At 39.1% G+C, this 13925-nt stretch overlaps 1 protein-coding gene across 1 annotated transcript in view; it reads right to left on the bottom strand.

Annotated features, from left to right (window-relative positions):
• Positions 1–2900: 2900 nt before the first annotated feature.
• The window catches only part of SERAC1 (serine active site containing 1), a 38226-nt gene continuing 27201 nt past the window's right edge, over positions 2901–13925 (bottom strand). Inside the window, exons 10-17 of the mRNA XM_053460858.1 lie at positions 13500–13662; positions 13128–13278; positions 11489–11627; positions 10927–11027; positions 9455–9552; positions 7801–7983; positions 7336–7479; positions 2901–3110 (exon numbers count right to left, since the gene is read on the bottom strand). Of these exons, the coding sequence (XP_053316833.1) occupies positions 2971–3110; positions 7336–7479; positions 7801–7983; positions 9455–9552; positions 10927–11027; positions 11489–11627; positions 13128–13278; positions 13500–13662 (1119 nt within the window). The 3' untranslated portion in view covers positions 2901–2970. The remainder of the gene's footprint in view (positions 3111–7335; positions 7480–7800; positions 7984–9454; positions 9553–10926; positions 11028–11488; positions 11628–13127; positions 13279–13499; positions 13663–13925) is intronic.

Raw genomic sequence — 13925 nt, 5'->3', positions numbered from 1 at the left:
TTCACTTTTTGCAGAGAGGGTGTCATGAACAAGAACATTTTTAGCATTCCTGGAATGCCCGTGAAAGGATCCTCACTTAGTTTTGGGCTTTGATTCCACTTATGCACATAATGTAGAATTGAGCTTGCCAACTTCCACAATAAGCAGAAAAAGATTCTTCCATGATTTCACCTTGCGATGAGTTTCATCGTACAATGCTTTAAGGATCCATGGTGGATGAGGGTTCCTCTTTAAAAAGTATTTGTGTCCTGTAGACAGCAAGGGTGCTGAGTAGATGGCTGGGAAGAGGCTGTCAGAGACTAAATGAGGGAGTGAGCTTGGATTGTAGCTCTAACTTCATCCCTTGCATTAAATCAGACATAGAAGAATGACAGATGGAAGAAAACGCACGCATATTGCTTGGCCATGCTACACGAAGCCTTAGAGCAACCCTGTGCTTGTACAGAATGAACAACTGCCTGAACCAGTGGATACATGGTCACAAAACAAGGACTCTAAGAACCCAGGAACATGCTAGCCCTCCAAGATATCAGAGGAATTGTCCTACTTTCCTGCCCAGGACAGATACAATTTTGCAAGCATGGACCAGAAGATTTCTCCCTCATACACAGACCCAATGCAGAGGGTAAGCCATGTCCTACTGGGTATACATGGATACAGTTCCCACCAGGGAGCATAATTAAAAAAAGGAAAGAGAGAAGGCCATTCCTACCTGGTAGGACAGGAAAGACACATGGGGTAGAGTGGACAGGCTTTCATACATTTCTTTTTCCTGTCCTAACTGCCTCTGAGGAGGAGTATACTGTTACCATCAGTTATTAGCAAAATATGCATTTCTCCAGAGATTGCAGTGGTTTGTGCTTAGTTTTAAAGATTGACCCAGTTTTTATAGTATATTTTTGATAAATGTCAGTTACTATGAAGAGTTTACCAAGAAGTTTGCCATTCCACCTTTGCTATTTTATTAAAAAGTAACTGGAAGCAATAAGATATCTTTTTACCTTTGTGAACTTGCAAGTTCCGTTTTTTTTAAACGATTTGAGCAACTGATAAAACTGATAAATATTAAATATGTTCATTCTCGAACCTTTTTAATATTACACACAACTGAATAACGTCACATTTACACTGATCAGCCATAACATTATGAACACCTGCCTAATATTGTGCAGGTCTCCCTTTTGCTGCCAGAACAGTCTTGACCTGTTGTGGCATGGACTACACTAGACATTTGAAGGTGTGATGTGGTATTTGGCAACAAGACGTTAGCAGCAGATCCTTTAAGTCCTGTAAGTTGCGGAGGTGGGACCTCCATGGATGCATCCTGCTGCCATGTGTTCTCCAGGTAAGCGACGCACACACATCCAGCCATCCACGTGATTCACAAGAAAATGTGATTCATCAGACCAGGCCACCTTCTTCAATTGCTCCATAGTCCAGTTGTTACGCTTACATGCATAAGAGCTTTCAGCAGTGGACAGGGAACATCATGGGCACCCTGACTGCCTGTGGCTACGCAGCCCTATATTCAACTAACTTCGATGCACTGTGTGTTCTGACACCATTCTATCAGAACCAGCATCAACTTTTTCAGCAATTTGTAGCTTGTCTGTTGGATTTTAATAACATGAGCCAGACTTTGTCCCCAACATGCTTCAATGAGCCTTGCCCGCCCATGACCCTGTCACCACTTTTCCTTCCTTGTACCACTTTTGGTCCTGACCACTGCAGACCGGGAACACCCTATAAGAGCAAGAGTTTTGGAGATGCTCTGACCCAGTTGTCTAGCCATCACAATTTGGCCCTTGTCAAAGTCGCTTATGCTAGCCCATTTTCCTGCTTCAAACACATCAACTTTGAGGACGAAATGTTCACTTGCTGCCTAATATAACAAACCAACTGACAGGTGCCATGATAACAAGATTATCAGTGGTCATAATGTTATGGCTGTTTGGTGTATGTCACAAGTATAACCACAGTTGGTTCCTGCAGCATAATCACAGAGAAAGTGACACATTATCTGAAAATAAAAGTGCTCTCTTTTAGTTGACTGAAAGGTTCAAATATATGCTGTGAACTGTAATATTGAAGCCCGCATTCCATTACAAAGTGATATTCTCACCGTTATGCCCATGTCCCACCTATGCCTCATCCACAAAACCTATTTAATTTAATGTAAATGAGGCACTTGTGCTTGTACTTTGATAACAGCCCTTTGGCAGGGGTACTGAAATAAGTCATGGCCTTCTTATGGCTCCAATGACCCGATAATGTGGTGACATGCAAAAATAATTTTGTAGCAGTGGGCTATGGATGTCATTGCCAACAAAAGGAATGTTAAGTTTCTATAAATGGAATGATATGATAAAGGTATTTAACAATGTAAAACATATTTTTATACATTACGTTTCAATGTGAACATTTATGCAAACTGGTACCGGCAGGAAATGGATTATCACATATATGTATATGCTCTGGTTAAAATCCATATTAAACTACCACAGATTTGTAAATTTTTTCCACTAAGGGACCCTGGAAAAGTAAGACTGTGTTTTAAATGTATTACCATTATAGGGTGCTTTACAGTATAACACAATCACTAATAAAATCAGTAGAGAAATAGCCATTATGACATCACCGGCTTATTACCATTACTTAACACTAAACAAGGAGAAAAGGTATAATAATGCAGTGTGCAGTACATGCTAATGTATCCACCTAACTAGTTCTATGATGTCATTAGGAGCTGAAATAAAGTAATATTATTGGTGAAATAAAGAGCTGATTTGAATCACATGACACCTTGGCATGTTAAAATAAACATAATACATGTGCATGGTTGACATGACATATTATAGATTAATGTGTTGACATGACATATTAACAAAGTGTTAAATATATTTAGTTTAATGATTTGGATAAATAACACCAAACAATTATGTGGGGAATTTAATCCTAAAGTTTGACTGATCATTGTTTCTCAAAGTTTGTCTTCAAGGAATCACTGATAAACTGTAAAGTACGCTGGTAGATATAAGAGTCTCTGCTCTTTGGCTTGCAAATGTTGAGATGGTTTACTTCCACAGGAATAAGGTCACCGATGCCCAAATCTAAAAAAAAATGAAATAGAGAGTATTTAAAATTCATCTTTTGATATTTTATTTATTTACATTCCAAACGTAGACACAAGTGGTAGCAATGTACCAATCAGTACCGTTTGACATATTTTACACAGGAAAATAACTAAAATCATTAATCTTGGCATAAACTTATACAACAACAAAGTAACACATCAGGTCATATATATACATATAACAAAATATTACATTTCTGCAATGGCAAACAAGTTCAACATGTATTTATTATAGTTCTTACAGTATAACAAAGTGGTGAAAGCATTTTATCATAGATAAAAAAGGTCACTATATGACCAAAAGTATGTGGACACCTCTCCATCACACCTACAGTATATGAGCTTGTTGGACATCCCATTCCAAAATCATGGGCATCGATATGGAGGCGCCCCTTAATCGCAACTATAACAACCTTCACTCTTCTTGGAAGGTTTTCTACAAGATTCTGGAGTATGTCTGTGAGAATGTGTGCCCATTCAGGCAAATTAGTATTTGTGAGGTCAGGCACTGATGTTGGTCAAGAAGGCCTGGCTCGCAGTTGGTCTTCCAGTTTATCCCAAAGTGTTCAGTGGGGTTAAGACCAAGGCCTTTGTAAGGGCCACTCCAGTCCCTCCACACCAAACTCGTTAAACCATATCTTTATGGATCTTGCTTTGTACACAATCGTGTACATGTCTGTTTATGCTATGGCATTAACATTATTATTTTTTTATATAGTTATTATTAACTTTTTACTGAAACTAATGGGCCTAGTCCAAACCCTGAAAATCAGTCCCAGACCATTATCCCTCCCCTACCAAACTTTACAGTAGGCACTATGCATTCAGGTAGCATTCTCCTTCCAGATAGTGAAGCGTGATTCATCACTCCATAGAATATTGTTCCACTGCTCCAGGGTCAAATGGCAGTGTGCATTACACTATTCCATCTGACGCTTGGTCTTGTGGATAGTGATCTTCGGCTTGAGTGCAGCTGCTCAGCCATGGAAACCCATTCCATGAAGCTCCCGATGCATGTTTGTGTGGATGTTGCTTCCAGATGCAGTTTGGAACTCTGCAGTGAGCGATGCTACAAATTACAGTCGATTTTTACGCACCACATGTCTTAGTGCTTAATTTTTTTACGCATAGGTGGGTGTGGCTGAAACACACTCAATAATTGGGAGGGGTGGCCACATACTTTTAGTCATATAGTGTGTCTGCAACCTACACACTGGCTGTCCCTGTTACATACTATATGTGTGAATTTTACCACATCATTTACAAGATGTGAGGATACTGTTGTCAGTTATAAATAACCTTTTGCAATTGCTTAAACTGTTCTTACTCATCCCTTACAAAGAGAATACAGATAGAAGTATCATGTTAGAGGCAACCCAATACTGAAAACACAAAAGTAGAACTTTTAAAAAAAATAAAAATTGACTGTGTTGAAAAAGAATGAGAGCCGCTCAATAGACATTATCTCCAACCGGCATATACTTATTCTACAATCCTTTATTTCCAGCTGAGGCAAACATTAAAACTTTAGAGCTAAATCACATTCACACTCTTTGAAATAGATGAGCTATAGTTTTTGAGTGTTTGTGAGCTGTGTATGCCTCGTAATGTGCTATGACTGCACCTAAGACTTCTGTTGTAAGTGCACCTTCAACAGGACTCTTGGATTCATAACTCAGGGCCGTAAGAAGGGTGAGGCGAGAGAGGCACTTGCCGCCCGATCAGCAGCTGCAGCCTCCAAGACTGGTTGGGGAAGATGACGGATCTCTCTAACCAGCTCAACAGGGCCCCATGGTGAATCACATTGCTGCCAGCACAAAGCTCCTAAAGAACAGTAGCGTATCTATAGGGGAGGGGTCAAGCAGAAAGGCCACCTCCCCATGGCCGGTCTTCTGGGAACTGCCGAGACAACTGCATGATTGTGCTCTCCCAAACCAGCCCTGCTCATCAGGCGACCCCGGGGGCAGTGCGCACCCAGGCACCATCAGCGCTGGTCTGGGGAGGAGGTGTCCGATGAGCAGGGCTGGTTGGGGAGATCACAATCCCCCTCTAACTGGCCCAACATTAGGGAGCGTGAGGTCTGTCAATTCAGACCACGGCTTCCGCACTCCCTAATCACTACGAGCCGGCAAATGATGCAGAGCCCTGGGATATGACCTCACCCTGGCGCTCTGCATCAATAGCCAGTGCATAGTAATGTAAAGCCGAGGCCTGGAGTGACAGACCTCGCGCTCCCACCACAGGATGGAAGATAGAAGATCATGGATGATGGAAAAGTAAGAGATGGGGAGAAAGGGGTGTAAGGGCTGTGTATATGTATGTGTGCTTGTAAGCTGGTGTGTGTGTGGGCAGTGTGTATGTGTGTGTGGGCAGTGTGTGTTTATGGGCAGTGTGTGTTTATGGGCAGTGTGTGTGTAAGAGCAGTGTAGGTATTTGTGTGTTTGTAAGCTGGTGTGTGTGTAAAGGCAAGGGTGTGTAAGGGCAGTGTATGTGTATATGCGTGTTAATGGGCAGGTGTGTGTAAAGGCAATGTGTGTGTTTTTAAGCTGGTGTGTGTATGGGCAGTGTGTGTGTAAGAGCAGTGTAGGTATTTGTATGTAAAGGCAGGGTTGTGTAAGGGTATTTGTGTAAAGGCAGGGTTGTGTAAGGGCAGTGCATGTGTGTATGTGTGTTTTTATGTGCAATCGTGTGTAAGGGCAGTGTATGTCAGAACCCGACCCGCAGCCACTCACCTGAGAACCCACAGGTCGGTTCTCTCCCGCATCCACGCTGATCCGGCTGGCGCGCGTTTAGCCCTGCCCCCTTTTTTCTCCGTCGCTGTGAGGCTGTCAGCTGCGCGCGCTCCCGATGACGTCATCAGCCCGGGAACATTTAATCTCCATCTTCGCCACTGCTCGTTGCTTGATATATTTTCTCTGCAGTTCCAGTTTCGTGAGTTCCTATTTCCTGATTATTACTTCGGCTTGTTTAAACGAACTTTGCTACTTTTCTGGAGACCCTGACCTCGGCTTGTTTCCTGGATTTCGAGCACGATTTCCTAAACGGTGCTCTCTTGAGGCACGATCACCTAAACAGCGCTCTCTGGATTTTTTGCTGCATCTCCGTATTCTAGGTCAGTCTACCTTTTCCTGCATACCGGAATTCTCTTATATTCTCCCTCACATTACATCAAGCCAGCTAAGGAGCCCGCAGGATTATATGACGCCATATCTGCCCCCACTCAGAAGGTTGCAGCGCTATCACAGTCCGTTCAAAATGGAAGGGGCCATAGCATCTGAACCGCAAATGATTCTCCCAGATGAATTCTCCCAGATAAATCACTCAGGTGACAGAAAGAAAAAATGGCGCAGAATAACCCTGGGAGCCCCGGGAATGGATGGACGTCATTGTCCCTACGATTGTGCAGGTAAGTCTTAACACCAGAAAGAACACAAGGGGAATGAATAAATTAGTGAGTAAATGTATAAGTGTGTGCAAGTATGGATTTGAATGTGTAAGTGGCAAAGGTAGGGTGTAGAAATGGCACAGACAGGCTGTTTGGGACACCAATGGCACAGGCAGGCTTTTTGGGGGGCAGAAATGGCACAGGCAGACTGTGTGGGGGAAATGGCACATGCAGTCTGTTTCTTGGAAATGTCACAGGTAGGCTGGGGGCAGAAACGGCACAGGCATGCTGTTTGGGGGCAGAAGTAGCACAGGTAGGCTGTTTAGTTCTCTTTGGTTTTAATAATAAGGTGGTATTCTGTTATCACTAAGCAACAATTTAATATAATTTTAAAAATAATTATTTATAGCTATTTGGAAGGCAAATAGTATGACACAGATAGGTATGGGCACAAGAGCTCGACCATGCTATAAGATATATGGGGCTGGTGTCCAAATATTTTCAGGGCTGCTTTTCATTCCCAGTCCGGCCCTGTATGTCATCAAACATGACACTTTTTTTGCACCTCTGGTGTACTCACATTTGAGGGCTACAAGTTGCATTACACGTTTCATCATTCTGGCTGAGGGTCATGGGATTTGTAGCTTTTCATTAGCATGGATTAGCAATTTTTTCCTGCATGCTAGTCAGCTGATCTTACAATACTTGAGCTGCCAACATGCAGTCTATTTCAATGCTGTAGGAAGCCTCTGTATGTTACTGCAAATGTGAGGCTTTTCCCTTTATATATTATAAATTAATGAATGAAATTACTTACCAGCTGATTCTAATGGCACAACATGCAGTTTCATCATACTGCTCACTCGTGTTGGCAATGTCTCCACAAAACTTATGATTTTAAGGTCTTTATTTTTAGCAAACTGCAGGAACTCATCATTTAGTTCTTTTAGCGCAGGAGAATCTAAAAAGTAAAATAAATACGTAAAAAAAGATGTATATGATATTATTAAATCATGACTGGACAAAATACCTTATTTTAATTAGTGTGCCCTACTCGGCCAGAATTAAAGGTGTATTCATTAATTCTGCAGTTTAGCAGAACTTAAACTTGTCAAAATCAGTTCTAACAAAATTACATAAAAATATCTCACAATTCTTCCATTGCAACTCTGGGAAATTAAGCTAAAATACCTGAAATAGGGCTAACAATCACAGTGAGCAGAGCACATTTTGTGAAAATGTTGGCATCAAGGTGTATTACTTGCGCACACTTTAAAGCTACCTTTGCTGAGTTCCTTGACTTCTATCGATGGAAAGAGAAGTAGCCTGGCATTGACAGTGTACTCTGCGAGACGGGATCCACTGTGGGGTACACTAAAAAATGCGATTGCTTGTGTGTTCTTTACAAAATCAAGCATATCTTCGTTCTTTGATGCATTTAGCAACATTTTCTTCACCAACAAACCTGAAAGTGAAGACCAATACTTTTGATATTTTAATTAGATACATGACAGCCTGTCTTTTCACTCCTGTCCTGACTGATCGTGGCAGACTTTTAAAGTAAATTATGGGAATTTCTTTCTACAGACACAAGAAAAAAAACTTTACTATAAAATAACTATTTGTTAAATATATAATTAATCCTGTTTTATTATATTAAAAAATGTATTGTATAAATGGCTACTGGCCTTTATCTGAGGCCTTGGAATTAATATTACCAAGGACTACTCAGGCTTGTACAAAGCAAATTACTCCCTTTCTCATTAAATAATTCCACCAGGAAATGGGATGAGCCGATTTATATAGAATAATAGGAAACCGAGATCCAGTCAGAAAACATGGTTTTCACTACCCCCAGGAGTCAACACTTAGCCCCTTTTTCTTCTGGGAAAATAGGATAGCTGATGTGATGGTGTTTTTCCCTCCGATTTTTCTATGGATGCTGGGGCAGTGAAGCAGTGGTCGGCGCATGAAAGGACATCCACAGCAGAGGAATTTGGGAAGCCATAAGGTGGAGCTTCATGTTTGTGCATAAGTACGACATGGGGAGTCCGATGACATGGATTGTTTGCGCAGTTTATATTTATCTAGGGTTCATAACAAGTGAGGATGGGCACTATTTCTGTATAGTAATTTTCAGATGATGAAGATTCTACTCAGGATTGAGAAATGTCTTATTGTAAATTGTTGCTTGGCTTTTTTTTCTACCTCCTCCTTTGTATACTTTTTTCTTTATGTGGAACCAATAAAACACTATAGAATTTTGCACTTGTACTCTTTGGAAACTTCATTAGAGTTGAATTGTTTCATGCTATATTTGAAGAATTGTATTATTTAACTTTCTAAATAAACAATGTATTTGTACAGTGTAAGCCCACTATGCTTAATATCTTCCAATACCCTTTGCAATGCTATGAAATTATTATCATTTTCTTTTATTTAGATTACGACAAACCCACCTCGTACAGCCTTGTAAGACAATAAGTATAATAAACGTCTTCCAGGTTCAGGTACTGGTCAGTGTAGGTAATCTTTTGGCTGAAGGAAATGCCACTTACTTCAGATATCTACCTTAATATGTGGCTGACATTTGAAATGTTGGAGGCACTGGAAATGTTTCTACCTGGTACCAATTACCTAAACTGTCATATATGAGATGCTGAAGTCTTTCTGATGTATTCCTGTCATATTGATGGGTTCCACGCAAAAATGTACGAACATGAAAAACCTAAGAATGCCATAGTACAAAGAAGGACAAAGGAGGTATCAAATCTAACCTATATTTAGCTGTCCCTAACTTTCTAAGTACTAATACTTTTAAATGTTTTTTTTTTGTGTAAGGCGCTGGTGCGCCTATGTGCTTGCATTGATGAATATACAGAGAACTAATTTGTTAACCCATATTTTGAATGATTTTTCAGCACAAACATACTTACCCCCCATGCTATGTGAAACCCATATAATTGGCCGTTTACCAACTCCAGCAGCCTTAAGCTTGTTAAGAAGCTCACTGCTCCGATAAGCCATAGTTTTCCTGTAACAAAGAATGCTGGTGACACATTGATTTGGAACATGTTTTCCACTTCCACCACTTTTACGGTAGAGAATCAATTTTGTAACACAACTCTCCTACATAATAGTTAGAAATTGAAAATTTGCCCTATTGCCAACAAGCTTGTTCTGATACATGACCATAAAACTATATATTAACGTTTTCACTTAGCAGTTTATTAAAATTATCTGGGCCGCACTGATTGTATGTTAATATCATATGTTATTATTGCTTTTCCAATGTGACTGACTGTACCGAGGATAGATGTTCCAGCAGATGGCATTCTGGACTAGGATTATGTACAGTTGTACAATTTTCTAGTTTCATGCAACCTTTTTGGATTTTAGTAAATGTACAATATAGAATGTAATTTGATTTTAGTAAATGGACAATATAGAATGTAATTTGATTTTAGTAAATGGACAATATAGAATGTAATTGGATTTTAGTAAATGGACAATATAGAATGTAATTGGATTTTAGTAAATGTACAATATAGAATATAATTGGATTCTAGTAAATGGACAATATAGAATTTAATTAGATTTTAGTAAATGGACAATACAGAAAAATTGAAAATTATGCATTTGGGAAAAAATAAAAAAGCATGCTAATTAAAAACTGTGTATTTCGGAACCCCTCTGAAGAAAATGATCCAAGAAAATACTCCAAAAATACTCCAAATACTCCAAAAATACTTCCCCAGGCAGTTATGTAGTTAATATCCTGTATTCAAAGGGGAATGTGTGTATGAAAATGTAATATTTTAATGGTAAAACTACATTTTAAGTATTAGAATTTTGCATTCGTACTCACACTCTCACACACTCACTCTCTCACAAGCTGAGCGAACGAGAAAGAGTGACAAACGAATTTCGCTTCTGAATGGGAAAAGCACTCTGAATGTTGCCCGAACCAAAAGGGCAGGAAACTAAATTTGTTGTCTGAAAACAAATGGACCAAAAACATAAAAAACATGTGTCCAAAATATTTTTGGTCCATGTGCACAAATTTATTGAATATGCAGTACAATTTCGGGCAGCAGGTCAAAAAAAGACATTTTTGGAAAGGTTATTTTTGTCTGCTATGTTGAAAAAGACGCCTTTTTGTTCAAGGACAATGGTTGTGTTTAGAGGCATTGTCAGCGTTTAAGGGTTTTTCTGAAACTGAACAAGGTATTTAGAGGAAGAAGAATGTATTATAATGACACTATTTGATTTTTATAGACACACTTTATAGTGGCCTTTATGGCTATAAAACCCCGTGACACACTAGTTTTCACACAATATTCTGAGCTCCTAGAAAAGAGGGACAAGAGGGGAAAAAAAGAGAGATATGGGTCTTTAAGAGAGCTACCTGTGACTGTCTGCAGGACATTTGGCTCTCCATTCACTAAGCTGAGTATCATATTCCACAGAAATAATTCTTACACCAGGACAGTCTGCTGCTAGCCAGGCCTGCAAATATAAAACATTCAATTTGAGATCAAAATAAGGAGAAACGTAAAATAAAAGTGAGGAGATCGTAAAGATCATTTTGAAATGTAATGAAAAATATCACATAACTGCCTACAAGAGGTACCTCCAAATCTGAGTTTAAACAACGTTCATTGGAACGATGTGAAACAAACACAATTCTCTTCAGTGCACTTTAAGAACTGTATAAAAAACTATATGAAATTCAAAAGATTTTTTTCCATAAGATTTCCCATTTAAGCAGACTACTGTGTCTGCTTCAGCATGAGATCTAAGCAGCTTTCTAGTACAGGAGCCATCTGCGTCAATAAAACTGCTGATGGATCCTTGTGTAACAGCGACAATACTAAAGAATACCGGGGAAACGCTTTATTAAGGGTTACAAAATGTTCAATGACAGTTTAAAAATGGGTAATGTAATAAATGTAAAGGGTCATGCCTACCTTTGGCCAGCAGTCTGTATAATCATCATCCTGAGCAGCACTTTCACCTAGTTGCTCATCCCTGTCCTGCTGACGCCACGTTTTGAAGGCAGCCCCAAGTAGACCGTGGACAAATAAGATATCAGCCACAATAGGCTGGCTGAAAAGCATTATTTTAATTTTATGACTTTAAGAAATAAAAAATGTATTATTTTGTTGACGTTGCAGAAGTAATATGTGCCCCTCTTCTACTTATGACTATTTTTTCTGTACGTTTAGAATTTTTGTAGTCAAATCTGAAATAATATAAAAAGAAATGCTACAAAAAGAATAATGCAGATATGCCTTATTTTTTCAATAACCTTAACTTAAATTACCAGTTTCACTTTATGTCATTATTTTACTTTGTTTTACAGAATTTTCAAAACTTTTTAAGAGTGAACAATTACATGATTCCATACAGGCAGCCTGCTGTGCAACTACAAAATAAGGATAAGTTGATTGTCAGCCTTTTTAGACAAATGTTAGCATAAAAACTATGGGTCTGTTAGTTCTTAAGTAACCTACACACTCCATCCCTTACGAAAAATTACTGCAGTTTTTTCTGAAGTAATACTGCCGTTTTTTGGACATGAAAAAACTGCAATACTGCACTTTTACTGCAGTATTACCCATCTAAACCTTAATTGATGTTAGCAGCGGTAAAAAAAATTGCACGGTTAAGGAACACCTTGACTAATCCCTAACTAGCGATCGTTGATTCTAAACTACCACATTGAATGCAATAGAAAAAAATATCTACTAAGTCATTGCATGGTGTGCACAGATTTTGGCGCACCTAAAATGGATACATGCTTTTGGCAATTCTGGATACATGGTAGAGGTCTGTTACTATTTTCATGCTTTCAGATAACCCAGAGTACTATAACAAATCCGTAGATTGGCTTATTTTCAAAAACTGTAATGTATGAATAATGGTTTCTAATATCATTTGCACTTTACTTATTATGAGAAAGATAGGTTTCTATTTCTAGATTCCTTCTACTTTTTACAATGTTTCATCTAAGACCTTCCACATGTTGCACATGTCACAAGCATCCTTTTTTTATATTGACATATCTCATTTCCTTCTGGTACATTACTCTGATGATTGTGATTGTGCGTTGACTAAAGTATATATATATATATATATATATAGCAATGCATGCGTCTCCAGCAGCTCTTTGGAGGCTGTACTGCCTTAAAATGCACAACATGCTTTTAAAACACAGAGTGCATGGATATGATGTCTTATTTCCTTGATCCCTTACTTCTTCCATAGTCCCTTTAAGTTATTTTTGTAATGATACCACATATCTCAAATGTATTTGCAGAAACTTTCAGTTCTAGGCTATAACACCGACCAGAAGGAAACTGGACTGATTTGAACTCTCAGGGTAATTGTGTAGCTTATTCTAATGTTAGGGTTGGTAATTCACACAGTACAGGTACTCACGGTAACCTTTAAACACTGTTTGCTTCCACAATGAGCTGTATGCATTGTTAACACTGATCATTGTAATATGGTGGTATCAGGATTAAAATAAGTTTAATAAGAGACTCATTGTGTGCATGGTTGTTACACATGGAATGCTCCTGCTGGAACATCCCTGGTTCTCACCTAGTACGGCATTGAGGATGCAGTAAATATACTCCATCTGGGTATTTTTCATGTACACTATCCCTGTCCAGGTTGGCCAAAGCTCGGGCCGCATGTGATGACTGAATGACATAAGGAGACTTCATGGCTTCTGCCAGTATGGAGATCCAGCCTTGAGGGGTAAAGAAATATATCATTTAAATGCATTGTCATTTGACTTGTACTTATTACCGTGAGGTGATTAATTATTTGCAAAACAGGGGAAAGCTGAATGACTGAAATATGATGGAAATATTAAAAAGCTATTTATTGTAGGCTTTATTAGCATAACAATAAAAAAGGTACACCTTGCTGGCAGCTCCTTGTAACTATGATGTTGGTGCCCCTTATTACCTGAGTCCACAATGTCTTGGTGAAGTTGCTCATTCAAGGCCAGGTTTCCAATTATACGAACTATACTCCTCTGAATTTTCTGTGAATCTTTACGAAGCAGGTATATCCGCTGAAGGAGCTGCAGGCCTCCGTTTGATGCAATTTTGTCAGTGTGGCTAGAGATCTACAACAGATGGAAAAGAGCAATAAAGGGCAGCAGACAACCATTAGCATGGAACAAGCATTATATGCCGTATAATGTTTCAGGAGGGCAAAAATAGGATTCACAATTAGGTGGTCTGCTACGGATGCTAATTCTCTGGCTATTTCAGTTACATTTTGAGACGCCCCACTCATTCTCTTTCCCTTATATAGATTATAAAATAAGGCTACAAATAACTGATGCAGCATGAATGAACTGATGCTGAAGCTGATGAATTAGGACTT

Source organism: Spea bombifrons, chromosome 3, assembly GCF_027358695.1.
Source record: "Spea bombifrons isolate aSpeBom1 chromosome 3, aSpeBom1.2.pri, whole genome shotgun sequence".
NCBI lineage: Eukaryota > Metazoa > Chordata > Amphibia > Anura > Pelobatidae > Spea > Spea bombifrons.
The sequence above is the reverse complement of the archived record's forward strand: the minus strand, read 5'-3'. Positions and strand labels throughout refer to the sequence as shown.